Consider the following 17658-nt stretch of genomic DNA (forward strand, 5'->3'; position numbering starts at 1 on the left):
AAAAATGATAGCGTGTCCCGGCACACAGCTAAATTACCTTTACAGAAAAATAAAGGACCCACCGATAGACGACGTATTCCAATGCAGGAAAAAAAATGTTTAACAATTAAAACATTCGGGATATTCACCAAACTGCTAGATAACTGCATTTATGGTGGCAGCAGTGATTTTTCAACGTGTTGAGTTTAGCGGTGATAGTATCTTTTTACGACGGACTATGAAGGCAGCACGACGATGATTGACGGTGTCACAAATTGTTCTATTGTTTTATATATATATATATATATATATATATATATATATATATATATATATATATATATATATAAAAGACAGAGAGAACAAAGAATCACAAAAAAAGGTTTTAAATGTATACTTTAATAACTTATCAAAGAATCCCCACATAAAAAGGAACATTTGTAGAAAAAACGACAATCCACACACATCATTCATGCATATTCACAGTTTCTAGAGATGATTAAGGAAAAACATGTCAGAATAGATTGCATTAATGCTCTTGGCAAATTCAGATTTTCCAGAATAACTTCATTAAGACCTTCTAAATGTTAAACAATGCAAGCTTCCTTTATTCCCTTTCAGCCTTCTGGATGTCAAATAACACCCCAAAAATGGGTAATGTCACAGTGTGGATCTCCTTATAGAAATAGTGCAGTCATGACATTAGACAACATGGGCATACAGTGACAAACAAAATGGTTGCTCATGGAGAGAATATTTTGTCATCATCCATCGTTGTCACTGTCGTGAAGTAAAGTCCTCTGCTGCTCATCTGACTTTCGCCAAGCGAAAGAGATAACTGCAAAGACAAAATTATGTTACACAAAACTTTTAGTAAAAGTAAAGAAAATTTTAAAAAATTGACACGTTACATGAGTCCCCACTGCTTTTTTTGATTTGTGTTTCCCGGGCATCTTTAATTTCAGTGTAACCAGTTCTGCTCTCCCCGGAGGCCCCGTGGACTCCTCCATATCGCTCTCGCCACGCCTGACAACACAAAGCAATACAGTATGTTTTTTTGTGAGAAATAATTACATAAGTAAAAAAAGTATTTATACAGTGAAACTTCTCAAGTTGAACACATGCTATTCAGCTGGCCCTTTCCGGGTCACTTTGTGGCCATCATAAAGCCTTTAACTGTAGAGGTGAGACGTTCAAGTCATTTTTCTGGATAATACAAGTGTATAAAGAGATTAACCACAGTGAATAGTATCATGTAACAAACAGCTGGGTTTTTTTTTAACCTGCCTTTGTTCATTGTCATCCTGTCAAAAGAAGTTAACCACGGTGAGTCGTAAAATATAAAACAAATAAACCCTTAACTTTAAGGTTAAAAACAAATCCTAGATGCCACACGAGGCAAAGTACTACTTTTTTTCTAGATCAAGCTCCTCAACTCACTTTACCATAGCTCTTTGCCACAAAACGGCCTATCCACAGATTTCTTTTAGCATAATCTCCATTATTTTCTGAAAAACTCACCTATTTGCACTATTTCCACTGTACATGTGAAGAATAATTACAGTAAACAATAAATATGTAGAACCACAACGCAAAATACTAACAAATCTTCCAATGGCTGTATCCTCGCTTTTCTGACGTTTTCTTCTTTCTGCGAAAAACAAAGACAAAACATTTTAAACAAAAGAGGAAGACATATATCATTTGTAGCAACTGGCAAAGTGACAATGCGAAGGCGACCTCTCCTGACAAGCTCCATGCCCTCATCCACCAGGTCCGAGCTCAGGTCGTCATCGGCGACATACTGATGGACGCCCAGCAGGTTCAAACAGCGAGAGCCCAGACTAGAAAAACACGTACGCATGAAATTCCTGTTAATTCACAATACTCAAAGTTTAGGTTCACCCAAACCCCCTCCAAAAAAACAGTTGTCAAAAATGAGGACTACCTTTTAAATGCATAATATAGCATAAAAGACAACAACGGTATTTAATATCTCACTTGTAAAGCGTGGCAAAGCACAGCAGCAATACCAAAACAGGGTAATAGATGTAGAAGCCGTTGGATATGAAGGTCAGCAGATGCATGGAACCCATGATCTAATAGGGACATAATAAGTGAGTGTCAGTCCTTATCACATACTGTACAAAGGTACCTTGACTTACAAGTGCCCCAACATATGAGTTTTTTGCTTTGTGTTGCGAGAAAAAATGTGATTAACAAGTGTCATTCCACTGCTGGATGGCGGCAGTTTAATTCACAACTTCTCGCCACCGTCAGTTCATATTGTATACCATGCAGTCAAAGTATTTTCTTTTTATTTATTAATATTATTTATTATCTAATTTGACTATCATTTTAATTCTTCTACTTTATTATACTTCTATTTTCTAACCATAGATCCTAACAGAGTGCCGAAATAGAATAAATGATCAAGTGTATTGATTGAATTAAATCTTGAAATTATAGAAAAACATGAGCAAGGCGTTTGTGTAGCCGACTTGGCAAAGCAAAAGCAGCACGATGTTAAAAATACAAATACATTTTAATGCTGTTCTATCTTAAGCAATCAACTCCGTAGCACCATTAAGACTTAAAACTCAAACAAAATAAATCCCAACTTAAGACTTATTTTGGCATTTAGTTACACTACATGAAGGTCCGGAACAGATCAATGGTGCTGTAACACAAAATAAATTAACCTCTTAAGTCAAGGTACCAATGTATTTCATGACATTGCAATATGACAATAAGTCCACCCACAGACGTATAAGACGTGTGTATTCGATCCGGTTGGGACACGGCGGGATCCATGTGGATCAGACCCAGGAAGTTGAGGCACAGGGGAGGAGTCAGGCGACAAAATAACCTTGAGAGAGAAGACATGATATCGTAGATGCGTGCGAGTGTACCTAATGATGCAACCATGAGTGTGCTGTGCTGTGCGTGCGTACATGCCGCTAAACTGCAGGCTGTAAGCGTCCGTCTGGTGATGCGGCGCCAGGTAGTAGTAGTTGAATACGCGGATCTGGAACACGGTGGAGTAGACGCAAACGCACAAGAAAAGGACGGTGACAAAACACACCACCTGGCGGACACGGGACAAAAGAAGGATGTCAATGAAGGTATTTCTGAGGCTCACTTGGAGACATGTTATGCTTTTTTTTTGTCAGAATTCAAAACACTTGTCTGTGACATGCTTTCATCCAAATAATCTACAAAAACAACAGATATGAAGCCTGAACTTGCATTGCAACATAACCACTGGCTGTTAAGATTGCTGCTGCCATCTAGTGGTAAAATAAGTAAGTGTAATTTTTTTCTAGCAACACAAAAACAAAAAAAAGTGACTGAGCAACAGTTCTTGAAAAACTCTTAAATTGTGGTACTCTGTCAATGTACTACTGCTGCATGACCAATGGCAAGTCAACAAGGAGCATAGCTAGGGAGTTGAACAAGCAAGAAAGCAAGCAAGCAGCTCCTATTTTCAAGAGCAGTGTCCAAAGTGAAGACAAAAATGTCAGTTGTCCATAAGCACAAAAATTTTTTTTTAATAATGACAAAATGTTAAGTTACTTTAAACATTGCCCGTAAGATTAGTAATTGTATCTAAATGCCATTGCTGTGAATGACTCAAAATAGAATCCATGTCAATGGCAAATTTTGTTTTGAAAGTCGAGCAACTTGGAGCCCACCTCAGTGCAAACGTAGTAGCGTTGCTGTTCAGTCATGCGGACGATAATAGCAAAGAGGGAGAGGACCGGATGCACGCTGAAGAAGGTGCATTCGGACCACACCACGGCCACAGAGAAGAAGAAGAGCAACAACGCCAGCAGCTTGTAGAACACCTGACGGAACACGCACTCCCAGTACCACTCTGGACAACACACACGCATCCAGTACAGTTGACCACCACATACTCGCAGTTTGGCAACTTAAAGTGGAATTACTGCACGTATTGTACAAATATTTGTCAAAACAATCTAAGAAAATGGGAATATTTCCACACACTCACCTACTTTAGGAGTGTAAAGAAACCTCCGGATGCAGCCTTCACGCTCCGTCGTGGTAAAACTGCGCACAAAGTGACACGTCGGGCTGCTGCGGCTCTTAGCAACGTCTTCAAGATGGAAAATCCGCTCCAACAACATGGACCACTGAACCCGAGTCTGGCGGCACTGTTGCACGGCGGAGATCACCTGAAAAACACATATAGTATCGGCACTATCAGCTACAAACTGGTTATGTCCAAATTTGGTCAAGCTCATGTTTTTCACAAATCTAGACTACTGGTCAGTCCCCACATATGTCTGTTATTAATTTATTGACTAGTCTAAAGTGTTGCAAATAACTTGCCCTCTTTGACCATGGAATGCTAATGCCTCAACCAATGAAGGGCATTATTAGGGAAACTACGATTCCCATCTAAGGACAATTTTGTTTTCTATTGACCTAATTTGTCTATTTTTGGAATGCGGGAGGAAAATAAAGCGTGTTGATAAAACTCATGCAAGTGCAAAGATCACATGCAAACTCAACACAGGCGGGCAGGAGTCAAGATTCCAACTACAAACCTCAAAAGTGCGCTAACAGTGCTAACCAAACCGGTGATCTATGTTTATTTTTTGTTATAATATTCTTGTCAAATATTTTGCTTTTGCCCAACATATTGTGTTATATTTTACTATATTTCCAATTGTTTTAATATTTATTTTTTTATTTAATATTTAGTTTTCCTAATATTTGTGTCTAATACGTTGTCACAATTTGCATGATTTTGTATTTTTTTTTTATTGAATATTTTTGTCTTATATTTTGTAGGATGTTCTATCCCCACTTTTTCAAAAATATTTGTTGTCATTTGTCCTCTACTATTTTGTATTATTCTTATATTTTTACATTTCTCCCCCGAATATTCTTTTTTTTTGCCCTAACTGAATATTTTTGTGAAATATTTAGTTTATAATATTTTGTGCTTTTTTATTGGGTTGGGTGGGTGCCTGATTGATGTATTGTTTCCCTGATCTTTATTCTAGTATTTCATTACATTTAGTATTTTAGTTATATTTTTGTCCAAATGTATTTCTGATTCAATATTAAGTGTTTTTGTTTCATATTCTGTATGTTCTAATACCTAATTTGATCACGCACAGTTGTATATTTTTAGAACATTTGCCATTTTTATCTTAAAAAAAAAAATTCCTCCTAATAATTTCATATTTGAAAAATGACATATTTTATCTGAAATTTGTAGGGGGTTGTGTTGATATTTCTGTGTAATTTCTAAGCATTATTGCTTATTATCCAGCGTAATGCATTGAAGTCTCTTTGTTTACTTTTTTATGAAGCTGAACAAGGCCTCTTTTGTTTGGAAGGACGAGATGATCTTCACAAAGATGTTCCTCATCTTTGCCCATCTCCTCCTGGTACTCTATGGGACACTGAAGTGAGATGATATTAGCAAATGAACATAAACAGAGAGTATAGGTTACTTTAAGCTTCACCTTTGTCAAAATGGTGTCCACAAACTTCTTGAGCGTGTGGTTGTACTTAACTGACGCGTTGATGGCTGACACCTCCTGATGACATCAGAGCGGACATTCGTTACGCAAACATAATCCAGAATTTGCTTTGTAGTGAAAATAAACATAGCAGCATTTCGGCGCCCTCACCTCCATGACATCGGCCAAGTTCTCCTCTGCCGCCGCCTTCTCGCTGGCCATCTTTGCCACCTTGAAGTAGGTCTTGGCCAGTAAGTGGGTGTGGCAGGATGACAGCCAATAAAAACGTGGGATTTCCACCAGGCCGTAGCCCAGCAACAGCACCAGAAGAAAAAGGCCCCACGTGTTGGCAGCCGTGATGCAGATGGTCTGAAACTCAGTCCTGAACACAGGTGACCGAAATATTGTATTTTTGTATTTCTTGTCTAATATATTTTGCACACTCATAATCCTCAGGAGACCCCAAGAACAGCATGTTTGTTCAACCATTAACATTACGTCACTTGTGATTGGTCAACATCCGTACGTGTGGACTGATGAGACTGACAATTTACAAAATTGTAACCTAGGACGTTTCAGCCCAACAGCAGTAATATTATTGTTTTGCCCCCATTAGTGCAGTTTCCCCTAATATTTAGATGTATTTCTTAGCAATATGGTGATATGTTACCAACTTACCATAATGCTAAACCTTTATGTCACTATAAGTGGGATGTCAAATGTTAATATGGGTTCACCACTAGAGCACAGTGAGACCATTAAAACATATTGAATAAACTGACAACATCAATGAGAACTGACCACGTGAGTCGCCACTGCGGGTGCGCAGCGACGTAGATGAGCAAAAAGATGAAGATGAGAAGATAGGTGCCATAGTAGATGGCATTCTCAACAAGAGCCGCTTTCACTTTTCCCAATGGGGAGAATGCTCCTGACCGTGCGTACGACTGCATGAAGGGCAAGAGCAACCTGCACGCACAAAGATTATGTACTATAGGCAGTACACCCACTTCATTGGGTACAATTGTGTGTGTATGAAGTGTGTCCTACCAAGTGAGAAACTGAGAGGTCCAATACACAACTCTCCAGAAGACAGGAAGAACATCATCTGGTATGTAACTCCATGGCTTTTCACACACACTTGGCGCACTGTCAACACACACACCACCACCACCATCATCATAATCATCATCATCATCATCATCATCATCATCATCATCATCATGTTTAACTGCCTTAATTTACAGCTGAAATCTAATAGGGTTTTGTAAAAATATGATTTTCTAATAAATTTTTAATGTAATATTTTTGTAATGTTTAGTAAAATCTGTGTATTTTTGTCGAACATTGGTGTGTTTTTTGTCTAATATTTTTGTATTTGTCAAAATTCTTTATTTCCATCGGATGTGTTTACATTGTTTTCTGAAGATGTTGTATTTTTGTATAACGTTGTTGTATTTGTCATCTAATGTGAAATGATCACATATTTAAAATTTTCATCAAATCCTTTTTTCAAATATCTTTATTTTAATTTGGATTTTTTTTCATTTTTTATAAACTAATGTGTCTAAAATTTTAGAACCATTTTCAAATGCTTTTGTCACATTAAATTTAGCATCTACATTTTCTCTTATTACTCATCTAATATTTTTTCAATTTCTTATATTTGTGTATTTTTTTCAATTTTTGCATTTATTATCTAATATTTGTGATATGTTAATACTACTTTTTATTTTTTTTTGTCACATATTTTAAATTTATTGTAAAATATTCTGCATAAATTATTAATTTCTAGCAGCTGCGTATATTTGGCTAATATTTTTGTATTCGTTATTGAATATCTTTCTATGATTTTTGTCTGACATTTCAAGTACTATTTTGCAATGTTTTTGTATTTGTATCACATTTTTCAAAAATGTTGCTCTAATACTATTTTTAAATGCTTCTAATATTTTTTGGTGTATTTTTCAAGTGTTGAGCCATATTCAATTCAGTTGCTAACCAAAACAGCATTCCAGTCTCTCAGATGAACAACCTGCAAAGAAAACATTAAGCTCCCTGCTGCGGAACAAAAAATAAAAACCTGGATAAGTGGTATAGAAAATGGATGGATGGATGGTTGGATGGATATGTAGTGTAGCGTTGAAGACTACCACCATCTTAGTTACCTCTTAGTTGGATAAAGAGTGGATCCATTTTCTGTCGTATAAGAGATTCTTGTTGGTGTAACAGGGGCAGGATGATGGGTGTTATCCAACAGACACTGCTTGTAGATGGTCTGAAAGAGAAGTGCATTTAAAATGCCTCACTGAAGCACACTCTACAAAAGTGACGCCCAGGGCTGGTCCTGGAGAGCCCCTATCCAGCCTGTTTTCCATGTTTCTCTCCACCAACAAACCTGATTCTTGATCAAGATCGTTAGCAGGCTTCTGTAAAGCTTGCTGATGAGTTGGTCATTGAATTCAGCTGCGTTGAAGGAGGGAGACAAGGAAAACAGGATGGATAGGTGTTCTCGAGGACCGGACGTGGGCACCTCTGCTCTATAATGTGTACGTACCGTACTGACGTCCAGCGGCAGTACAAATACAATGAGGAAGCAGAGGTACCAGGACGCCAGCGTCCCCAGCAGGACCATCCGCTGCTGGTTCCTCAGGTCACCATAGCGATGGAGGAGGGCGAGCGCCAGGAAGAACACGGCCGCGAGTACCAGGCCTAATACCACGCCGCTCATTGTGACAGGGAGTCACCGGCGTCAGGATGTCATGATGGAATGTCAACTGCACATGATCAGTAAAGGTATTCGCTGTAATTGTCGATTTCCAAGACCTTTATTTGTTAATTGAAAATGTTGTTTAAAACAAAATAACAATGACTATTGAGGACATATGCAAAGAGGAGTCAGGAATGGAGCTAGATTGTGCAGAACTACTAAACTATGTAGATCTCAGGAAGGTGACAATATGACAATTCCAATTTTATGTCACTAGTCAAAATGACGCGGTCTTACACGGTGAAATGACTCTCTGTCCATTGAAAAGCATTACATTTTGCATCATTGTAATTTCATTTGTGAGGAATTTGATTTGTGACAGTTATTTTGATTTTAAAATGTGATAAAATGTATTTTGACTACTATAACAATCTGCATGGTTTGCTACTCACAGGCAAAAGCGATACAATACGCCGTTAAATGCCGGGATGTTCCGAAAACCCCCCCCCCAAAAAAACCAATGTCAATACGGTCGACGAATACCATTGGAGCGGTTTAATGACATTTAATTCCACTGTAATTTGCATTGCAGTTGGTCTAAAATGTTTAACGAGGGTTTAAATATCTGCTTGCTACCAACATGATAATATGAGCAGTAGTATCGATTAAAATGTATTTATTAAAATAAAATAAAACCTATAGAGACCGTGAATGGTTCTGCTCACCATTTGGGAGCTATAACAGCTTCGTTGACCACGATTTACAGAGACATTTAGCCCCTTTTACCCTCATTTTAGGCGTGACATCTTACCTTCTCTAGAGTCAAGATGCTGACACTCTGCTTTTGAGACGATTAATTTCATACAAACGTACACAACCTTTGAAATTACATTGCGTAACAACTTTAAAATCAGCAACTTTCGTTTGCTAGCTAGCCAACTAACACCGCATAGAACTGTGGGTAATGTAGTTAGAAAACACAACCGGAAATCATATTACCGGATGATGCGTATGTGACATCAAATTTGACATTTGAAAAGGCGAAATTTTTTTAAACAGGTATTTCAAAACTATATTTTTATAATTACAGGCACATTTTAATCATCACCCCAAGTTTAGTAGCAGTAGCAATAATATTAGTGTATTTTGCGTCTAATGTTCTAATATTTTTGGGGGGTATATTTCAACTAACATTTTGTTTTTGCCTAATATTTTTATTTTTCATACGTCATTTTGTCTAATAAAAAATAATTTAATGATCTAATATTTCTGTATTTTCATGTCATATTTTTGTATTAGCATGTATTTTTGTCATTTAAAATATTGGTGTCCATATATTTTTCGAAATGCATGTATTTTTTTCAAATTTCAAAATGTTTTTATCAGTGTTTCAGTATTTATTTCTATAATTTTTCAGCAAGCATTATTGCCTTTTTCCCCCTAATATTTTTTTATGCATTGTCTGTAATTCTTGTGTTGTGTATCCCCCAGTAAGCATTTATTTGAGGGAGGTTAATTACAACTGTTTATATCTGTGCCAAAACAAAAAAGCAATATAATATATAAGAACAATGGAGCTTGAGAACATTTTTACAGCATTTTAGTTGGCATTAGTGTAAAAAATTGTTCAAACACCGGAAAAATTATAGTTCACAAGATACTCTTTATATAATTAATATACACGTTGTGTATTGCGATGAATCTGCATTTTCTGGTCAGATGTGATGGAACAGCCACACGTAGAGGTCGTCCGAATAAAGCGGGCCTGCTACACTGAAGCACGCGTCTCTGTGCTCCAGCAGGAAGTCCATTTGGCCCAGCAAGTCCAGGCACATGTGCTCCACCAGTGTCAGACAAGTAGACCATCCTCCATCTATCGACCCTGAGCCAAAAATATCCATATGTTCAGTCCCTTCATCCAGAAAACTGTCCATCTTGTTGACGACGTCTTTGAATGTGTCCGGTGAAAGACTCGCAGCAGTTGCAAGCACCAGTACTTATTAGTGAGGCCATCTGTCAGCCTACATGAGCACTTCACCCCTCTCTGGGATTAGTCTAACGAGCCACTAACACTCAATATACATTACTGTAAACATTATTGTTGTTATTATTATTATGATTATTATCAGTATTTTTGTTAATGTATAATATATAATTATATTTATTTTAGAGGCAAACACACATACATTATATACTGTATTTGTGTGTGCATGTGAGCATTTTCATTGAACATTCTTGTATTTTTTCCTTTAATAATCTGTCATTTTCAAATATTTGTCAATTTTTGGGGGGTAAAATCTTCATTTAAAGATTTTGTATTTTTGAAATAGCATTTTGTGATTATTTAACATAATTGTATAATTTTTTATCGAATGTTTATAATTTTTCCCCCCCACTATATATATTTTTTTCATGCAAAGCACTGAGGGACTGTCCCAAATTGATATCTGAGTTTGTGGCATATACAATACTAAACAGCCGAATACTGGTGTCATACTACACTCCCACCACTAGATGCCACTATATTCAATGTAATGGCCCTTACAGACGAATTTTCGCAAATAGTGGACGGGCTTGTTTATTGATTAAACTGTTGGAGGGAGGCCCTCTTTCTTTCTTTCTTTCTTTCTTTCTTTCTTCAGAATTCAGTGGTCCATTGACTGACGACTTTGTCTGACTGTTTGTATTGTAAAAGTGCATTTTTCACTTCATGTATTAAAGTGACAATGTGTATGATTTGATGTCATGTAAGTGGTGAACTAATAATTCATTATTTTTAAACAAAAGTTTTTTTGCCCTCAAATTCAAGCTTTCAACAAACATGCACTAACATGTCAAAAATAATGACCAGGTCATGTAGACAACATTAGTAGACATACGTTTATATAGTTTATCGGCCCAAAAAAAGAAGAAGTAGATTTGGTGTCCAGTTGCTCTTTAAGTCCTTTTCAAATATAGGGAGGCATGGTGCGATGCTAGGCTGGGGGGGGGGGGGGGGGGTGTCATTGTGACCCCTGAGAACATGTTCTTTTCTTTTCTTTCCTTTTCTTTTTTTCCATACTAGAATAATGTGTAATTGCACATTCACTAAGGTGACAATGACATCTCATTGTCAGAGTGCGCAAGGATTATTAGCTCCTTTTCAGACGCATACTTATAGCATTTTTATAGACAAATAATATTATTTAGAGTGACGGCGGAGAGTTGTGGAGGAATGCAAAATAGTTTCTTCCTCCTGTGGGGGCGTAGCAAAAAATAACTGAGCCTTAAAAACTGTATTCAATATTTTTTTCAATTTTTAATTATTATTATTATTATTATTATTATTTATTTATTTATTTTTAATGGTGGAGTAGGACCAATCATCAATCACTGGCTGCTCACATTTTAGCTGTTTTGGTGCTCAGACCAAAGCAATAGCATAGCCACATTGCTTTTTGGCACCATCTTGTGGCATCTTAGTGTCCATGAAACCATTTGAAGTGAGTTAAGAGCTTTCATTAGACAAAAGTAGTGGCATTTTGTGGCATCTGAAGGCATGTCCACACCCTTTTACAGGGGGCATGAATTTCTCACTAATTTTATTTATTCACAACAGGACTTGGGCCCTTTCCCCCGCAAATAGATGTTCACACTCACAACCTTATTTCTGCAAATTGTGGCCTGGGTGGCATTTATTTACTCAACATCCAATGGGGAGCCATTAAGTGGAAATTGAAAAAGTGTGCTAATCTATCCACTTTAATCCATGTTGGAGAATGTTTACGTGCCTAAGTAGGTGCTGCTGTTTTGGTTAGCAATGGAATGCTATGCAAATAACATAATGACCTGTTTTGATGTGTTTTTGTTAGTTTGATGGGAAAATGAAGGTGTCTATTTGGGGGTGGCATTTATTTCTGGGTGACACCCCCAAAGACCCAATACCACTTTTTGAGGAAATAAAATATAAGCTTCTGTATGAAAGATTATCTTTATACTTAACTTAAATGGAACTCATACAACGTGTGGTAAAACTCCATGCTTTAATCCAGTCGAAACAATGTTTACATTTCTTGGAAGGTGCTGCTGTTTTGGTTAGCAGGAGAGTTCAAACATTAGGGTCCGCGGTTTCTTCAATGTCAAAACAGCGCACGACCATACGAGTCACTGAACGACAGAAACGAGCGCGCTGGGACTCTCCCTCTCTTGGCTCTCAACACTTGATCCATGGGAAACCCTTGCGCACAATGATGATGAAACAATGCGGCCCTAGTTCTGTGCCGTCTTTGGGGGGGGGGGGGGGGGGGGGACTGCGGCCCGCAGATCTTATAACCTGTCCTGGATACATCAGCCCTTGGGGAGCAACGTGGCCTCGGTAGAGTTACGCAAACTTTGTGTGTGTGCGTGTGTGTGTGTGTGTGTGTAGAGAAATTTACAGTACCTGTTGTTTCTATACATTTTATGGCACTTCTCTCATCCTTTCTTCCCATTTACAAGCTACTTTGTCTTTGGTGCAGCAAAAACAAAGGATTCTGTTGTTGACTTCGCTGTGAGTGTTTGTGTGCGTGCGTGTGTGTATGCATGTGCGCGTGTGTCACAGATGCCATGTGGGTCTCTGAGGCGAAGGTCAAGAATGGTGGGGGTCCCGCTTAAAAGCCAGGCTCAGCGATGGGAGTGTAGGGATTGGTGTTGTTTCTATTGCTTTATGGGTTAAAATAACAGTCTTTATATTAGCATTAAAGCACATATACAATATATCTGTTTCTTTGTTTTAGAACATACCTTTTGAGTGGGTGATCCGAGATCGTAGTGAATGTTTGGATTTCACGCAGCTTTTGGAGATTACGTAACATTTGGAAAGTTGAGGCGTTACATAATAGAAAAGTGAACGTGTACACTTTCACTCACTTCGGTGTAAGATGACCAGAATGGTACACAGCACGCATTATTTTAGGGAATAGTATATACACAAAAAAATTTAGTTAATAAATGTTGTATCAATCAATTAATTAGCTGATCAAAAGGTTTCAATAGTAAACACTAAATTAAAATACGTCCTTAAAAAAATTACACATTTGTCCTCAAAATCAATATATAACAAAAGCAATAACATAAAGCAGACAAGTTTTTATATTAATATGATTAAATTAATCACAACCAAATAATAGTAAATAACAACAACAACAACAACAACAAGAATAATAATAATAATAATAATTGTTTTACCATTTATTTAAAATGATAAACATAATAATTGGGCATAAATAAGGTTATTTTCAGTGTTTAGAAGGCACTTATTAACCATTGTAAGTTCTTACTGCTTAATTGCTTCTTATTGTATTCATTGTTAAAATAGGCATAAACCAAAATATTCCATTCTTTTTTTTTTTTAATGAACACAGATTGTTCAACAACAACAACAAAAAATTAACTTCAAAATGTAGTTTTTTCATTGACTTTACCATTTTTTTCTCCCAAAGTCACAAGCATGCAAGCACACTAAAATCCCCATACTAGTGTTGGTTACAATGTAACAGACTGAACTGTGTTTATTTCAAGCAACAATACTGAGATTACAATGTTATTTTGTATGATAGCTACTAAATGTTAATGATAGGGACTTTCCTCTGTGATTATTAGAACAGATGTCCCCAAAACACACACACAAGCATGCACACACAATCACACAGTCAGACCTTGGTTTTACCAGTGATAGTTTTAGACCTTCAAATACTCTGCATGCCTTTACTCCACCATAGTAATAATAATAAGAATAAGAATAAAAAGTTGAACTGAATAAAAGTGTAGACTCCTATTTTCCCAAGTTAGCTTTTTTGCAAACTTGTGATCCATATGTGTGTGTTATGTTTCACGGTTTTACATGACAAAAGTCTGTGTGTCTTAATTCTCAGGAGTGCTGAATGCAGCACATGCAAATTGTGTTAGCAGTAAACACATTATGCGGCGCTACCTTGTGACCGCATGTACTGGCATTTTCAGCCTGGAAGGGACTTCAGATATGTATTTACAAGTCATAAGTTATTTTAAGCTTTAAAGTCCCTGTAAAATGAAGACAAACTGTTTTGACACTCCACAGAAAATTGTGTTGTTAAGAATCTTGCCAAATTTGAATGAATAAAAAATCATTCAGACAGTTAGCTTTCCCTGAAGTGCATCTGTGATAAGGACCCATACTCGATGACACAAAACAAAGTGAGGTTGTGACCTGTTGGACGACGACGCCGGGTCGCAGATTAGTGGGCTATAGCTAGGAAGGCTGGATTTTAACCCACAATCTTGTGAAACCGCCAAGGCGTTAGTCAAGACATACAAATCTTGCTCAGTCACAACACAGATCACCTGGTTTCTGAAGCTGAGCCGTGATTGGTTGTAAGTTGTAACCTGAGCCCTGAGCAACTGTGATGTAATTTTCAGTCGACAGCAAGTGGCAAAATGGCCGCCCCCTGAGATGGTTTAAAAGGGCACATAAAATATTATTGTAAAGAACTTTTTGGGGTTGACTTCCCCTTCAAAGGATGAGTTAAAAGATGAGATTTGGCAGTTATGTTATTAGCGTGATAATATCCATATAAAGCCTGAACCATGAAATATATGACAGAAAATTCAGATTATTTGTAAATAGAGTATTTATTGGTCCTTTTGAACAAAAACACACACACAAAATGAAAATCAACTTCCACATACGACTTTTGATTTGTGTCATATTTGATACATCCGGTCGCACGGCTTTAAATTTATAATTTACAAAAATATGGTAATAAACAGACATATCCAATATTTGCATTTCCCAAAATCTGAAAGAATAGTTCCCGCTATTCATAAGTATAGGTCCATCTCTTTTCTCAATTGGGGCAATTTTGCAAGGTCGCTGAAAAAGCCATCGGTTGGGTGATACTGCCCTCTAATGGATTATCCGTGCAATGCATGTGTCAGATCATATACGTCAGGGTTTTAATGGGGGGGGGGGGGAATATTATTCTCATGAAGATAGATAGAGGACTCAAAATGTATTGTATTTAATACGATACGTTTGGCGTTATAGGGCTATATATAAACAAGAGCAAAACAATTCTTGAATCCGTGAAACTTGTGATAATAAAAAAAAGAGTTGATGTTTGACTAGCAACCTGTGAGCAAAATTGTGAAGCTAGCCTTTTCTGTCTTTGTGGGTTTTTCGAGGGTAGCTGAAGTAACATGTCATAGTTGTTGTGTCCATATTTACGTTTTAATTTAACAATCTTAATCTTAACAAATTGGTGGCTTGCCAGATTTAATCAATAACTTTTCTCTCATAAACAGAAGGCTCACTAATGTGAAAATGCAGATTTTTTTTTTTACTACAACAGGCAAGACTTGTCAAGTCATATAGTTCAAGTCAAAGTCAAGTCCTAAAATTGACAACTTTAGTCAAGTTAAGTCATGTGACTTAAATCCCCCACCTCTGGAATTATACTCTTGCAAGTGAAACAAACGGAAGCTAAGTGAACAAAATGTAAGACAAAACCTCACTGAGGTTAATTATTCCTACTCAAAGTGGCTAAGACAGATGCTGTCCTCCCACAGTCAGTGTGTGTGTGTGTCGCGCACACGTGTGTGAACTTGCTGATGCAACTCGCAACATGGTTGCCAAACATGCGCTCCCTCCGCATGAGTGATGCATTTGACTGTCTGGACCTCTTCACAATTCTTACTGACAAAGCACAACCAAAGCAGCAGTCGGTAACAACGCCATAACTTCACATTCATTTTTCATGCTACACTTGGAAAACAAAAGTCTCTCTAATTGTGCACACGAGTGGCGTGCTCTTTCTGTTGGTATTTTCTTAACTTAGAGCTGGTTTTACTTGGTCTTAAGTCTCGTCTACTGACTATCAACAAATTGAAGATGTGGCGGTGTTTACGTGGAAAATAGGGCCCTTTGTGTTGAAAAGGATCAGTCACTGAAAACTTCTGTTAGGATTAGCATTTCACTTCTTTAAATGCAGTGGGAATGCCTTGTATTTGTAATCTTTGTCCTTGCTTATTCAGCTCCGCCGTGACCGTGTCGCACAAAAAAAAATAGATGCTGCACCTCAGTCAATCACAAAATGTGTCATCTAGTTAACTCATTCACTGCCATTGACGGTTATAGATGTCAAAAATTCATTTGAACTATTTCTATAAGTTTAACTTTTTTTTTCCACTTTTGTTAACAAGAGTATAAAAAATGTATTGTACAGACATAAAATTTGTGATTAATCGTGAGTTAACTAGTAGTCATGCAATTATGATTCATTTTTAATAATCTTTTCTCTTTTTTTTTTAATCGCGTCAGGCGATAATTTTTTTAAATTGTTATTAATTGCATGACTTCAATAGTTAACTCACAAGTAATCAAAATGTGTTTATCCGTTCTAAATGTACAATAATTGTTTTCTAGGTTTTCATACTCTTGTTAACAAAAGTGGAAAAAAAAATTTAACTAATAGAAATAGTTCAAATGAACTTTTGACGTCTATAGCCGTCAATGGCAGTGAATGAGTTAAATAGAAACAGTGAGTCAAATCGACCTGTGACCACATTTCACGGGTGACGAATGACCTAGCAGCATCCGACGACGCCATGGCCAGAACGAGAGAAGATATCGTCACAAAGTCGGACGCTATGGGAAGGAGAGCAAGGTTGGCGACGGCGAGAAGAAATCAAACAACAGACGACAGCGATTGAAAAGGGGTGCTGGGCACGGGGTCACTTGAGTTCACAGCTGATCATCACACCAAGCTGAACATGCTGAAACAAATATACAACTAATTACAAATTCACCAGAAGCTGCAAGGAGGACTCATGGAAACGCACTCAATGCCGGGACAAAATGACAAAGACTTGCTGCAGTGTATGTTACATTGTTGTAAAAAATTAAGGTCTTGATGATTGATGCGTCTCAAATGTATACTGGGGGCGGGGCTTAATAAGCCATTGGCTTCACCCGTCAGCCCTTTTGCTTTTCGGATTTTGTGATCTGGTAAATTCCATGTTGAAGGCTGTTGTAATTATATGTCCGAAAAGAAAAATAAATGAGAAAAAAATAAATGAATGCCTCAACAAAAAACAAAAAAAAGTAAATGTCTCACTTTAAATAGACACACCTCATTTGTTCCATCTCGGGAAATAAATAATGTTGAATTAGGGTGACCACTGACCAAAGGTCTTCTTTTTGACATCCTGACCGGGTATCCGGGGGTCATTTATAAATTCATGAAAATGTCCGGTTTTCATTGCGGGAGAAATGGGGAGCATTTTTTTATTGTTATGTATTTAAAGCAACACTAAGGAACTTTCGGTTTAAGTTGATTATGGTGACGCCATGTTATGAAAGAAGACCTCATTTCCCGTGAGGACAAGCGCATTGCGTCGTTTTTGAGCTCATGGCATCGAGCGTCAACATTCACATTGACTTCCATCTTTGCAACAAATGGGGAAAGGGGGAAG

The 17658-nt window shown here is 37.3% G+C and overlaps 1 protein-coding gene across 2 annotated transcripts; it reads right to left on the minus strand.

Annotated features, from left to right (window-relative positions):
* Positions 1-357: 357 nt before the first annotated feature.
* On the minus strand, positions 358-9155 carry LOC147173745 (G protein-coupled receptor-associated protein LMBRD2B-like). Of its 2 annotated transcripts, XM_086077227.1 has the most exons (17): positions 9002-9155; positions 8038-8257; positions 7649-7758; positions 6531-6629; positions 6282-6449; positions 5652-5862; positions 5484-5558; positions 5316-5420; positions 3995-4178; positions 3675-3856; positions 2934-3067; positions 2743-2848; positions 1981-2078; positions 1720-1823; positions 1584-1630; positions 891-1005; positions 358-817 (listed from the first exon to the last, which is right to left on the minus strand). In XM_086077227.1, the coding sequence occupies exons 2-17, from the start codon at positions 8209-8211 to the stop codon at positions 744-746; spliced, it is 1986 nt and encodes a 661-aa protein (XP_085933353.1). In that variant the 5' UTR covers positions 8212-8257; positions 9002-9155; the 3' UTR covers positions 358-743. The 2 variants fall into 2 exon arrangements, with proteins under 2 accessions (XP_085933353.1, XP_085933354.1); XM_086077228.1 differs by lacking the exon at positions 3675-3856 and having other exon boundaries at positions 3999-4178.
* Between the last annotated feature and the right edge of the window lie 8503 nt (positions 9156-17658).

The sequence above is a fragment of the Leptonotus elevatus genome, chromosome 5, assembly GCF_054856555.1.
Source record: "Leptonotus elevatus isolate MCC_2025b chromosome 5, RoL_Lele_1.0, whole genome shotgun sequence".
Lineage (NCBI taxonomy): Eukaryota > Metazoa > Chordata > Actinopteri > Syngnathiformes > Syngnathidae > Leptonotus > Leptonotus elevatus.

Excerpts from the sequence above, each read along its gene's own strand:
- LOC147173745 (XM_086077227.1), bottom strand. The coding sequence starts at position 8,211 with ATGAGCGGCGTGGTATTAGGCCTGGTACTCGCGGCCGTGTTCTTCCTG. Across the intron at positions 7,759-8,037 it reads TGCCGCTGGACGTCAGTACG|ACCATCTACAAGCAGTGTCT; the intron begins GTACGTACACAT and ends CTTCTCTTTCAG. Across the intron at positions 3,857-3,994 it reads TCTTTACACTCCTAAAGTAG|AGTGGTACTGGGAGTGCGTG; the intron begins GTGAGTGTGTGG and ends TGTGTTGTCCAG.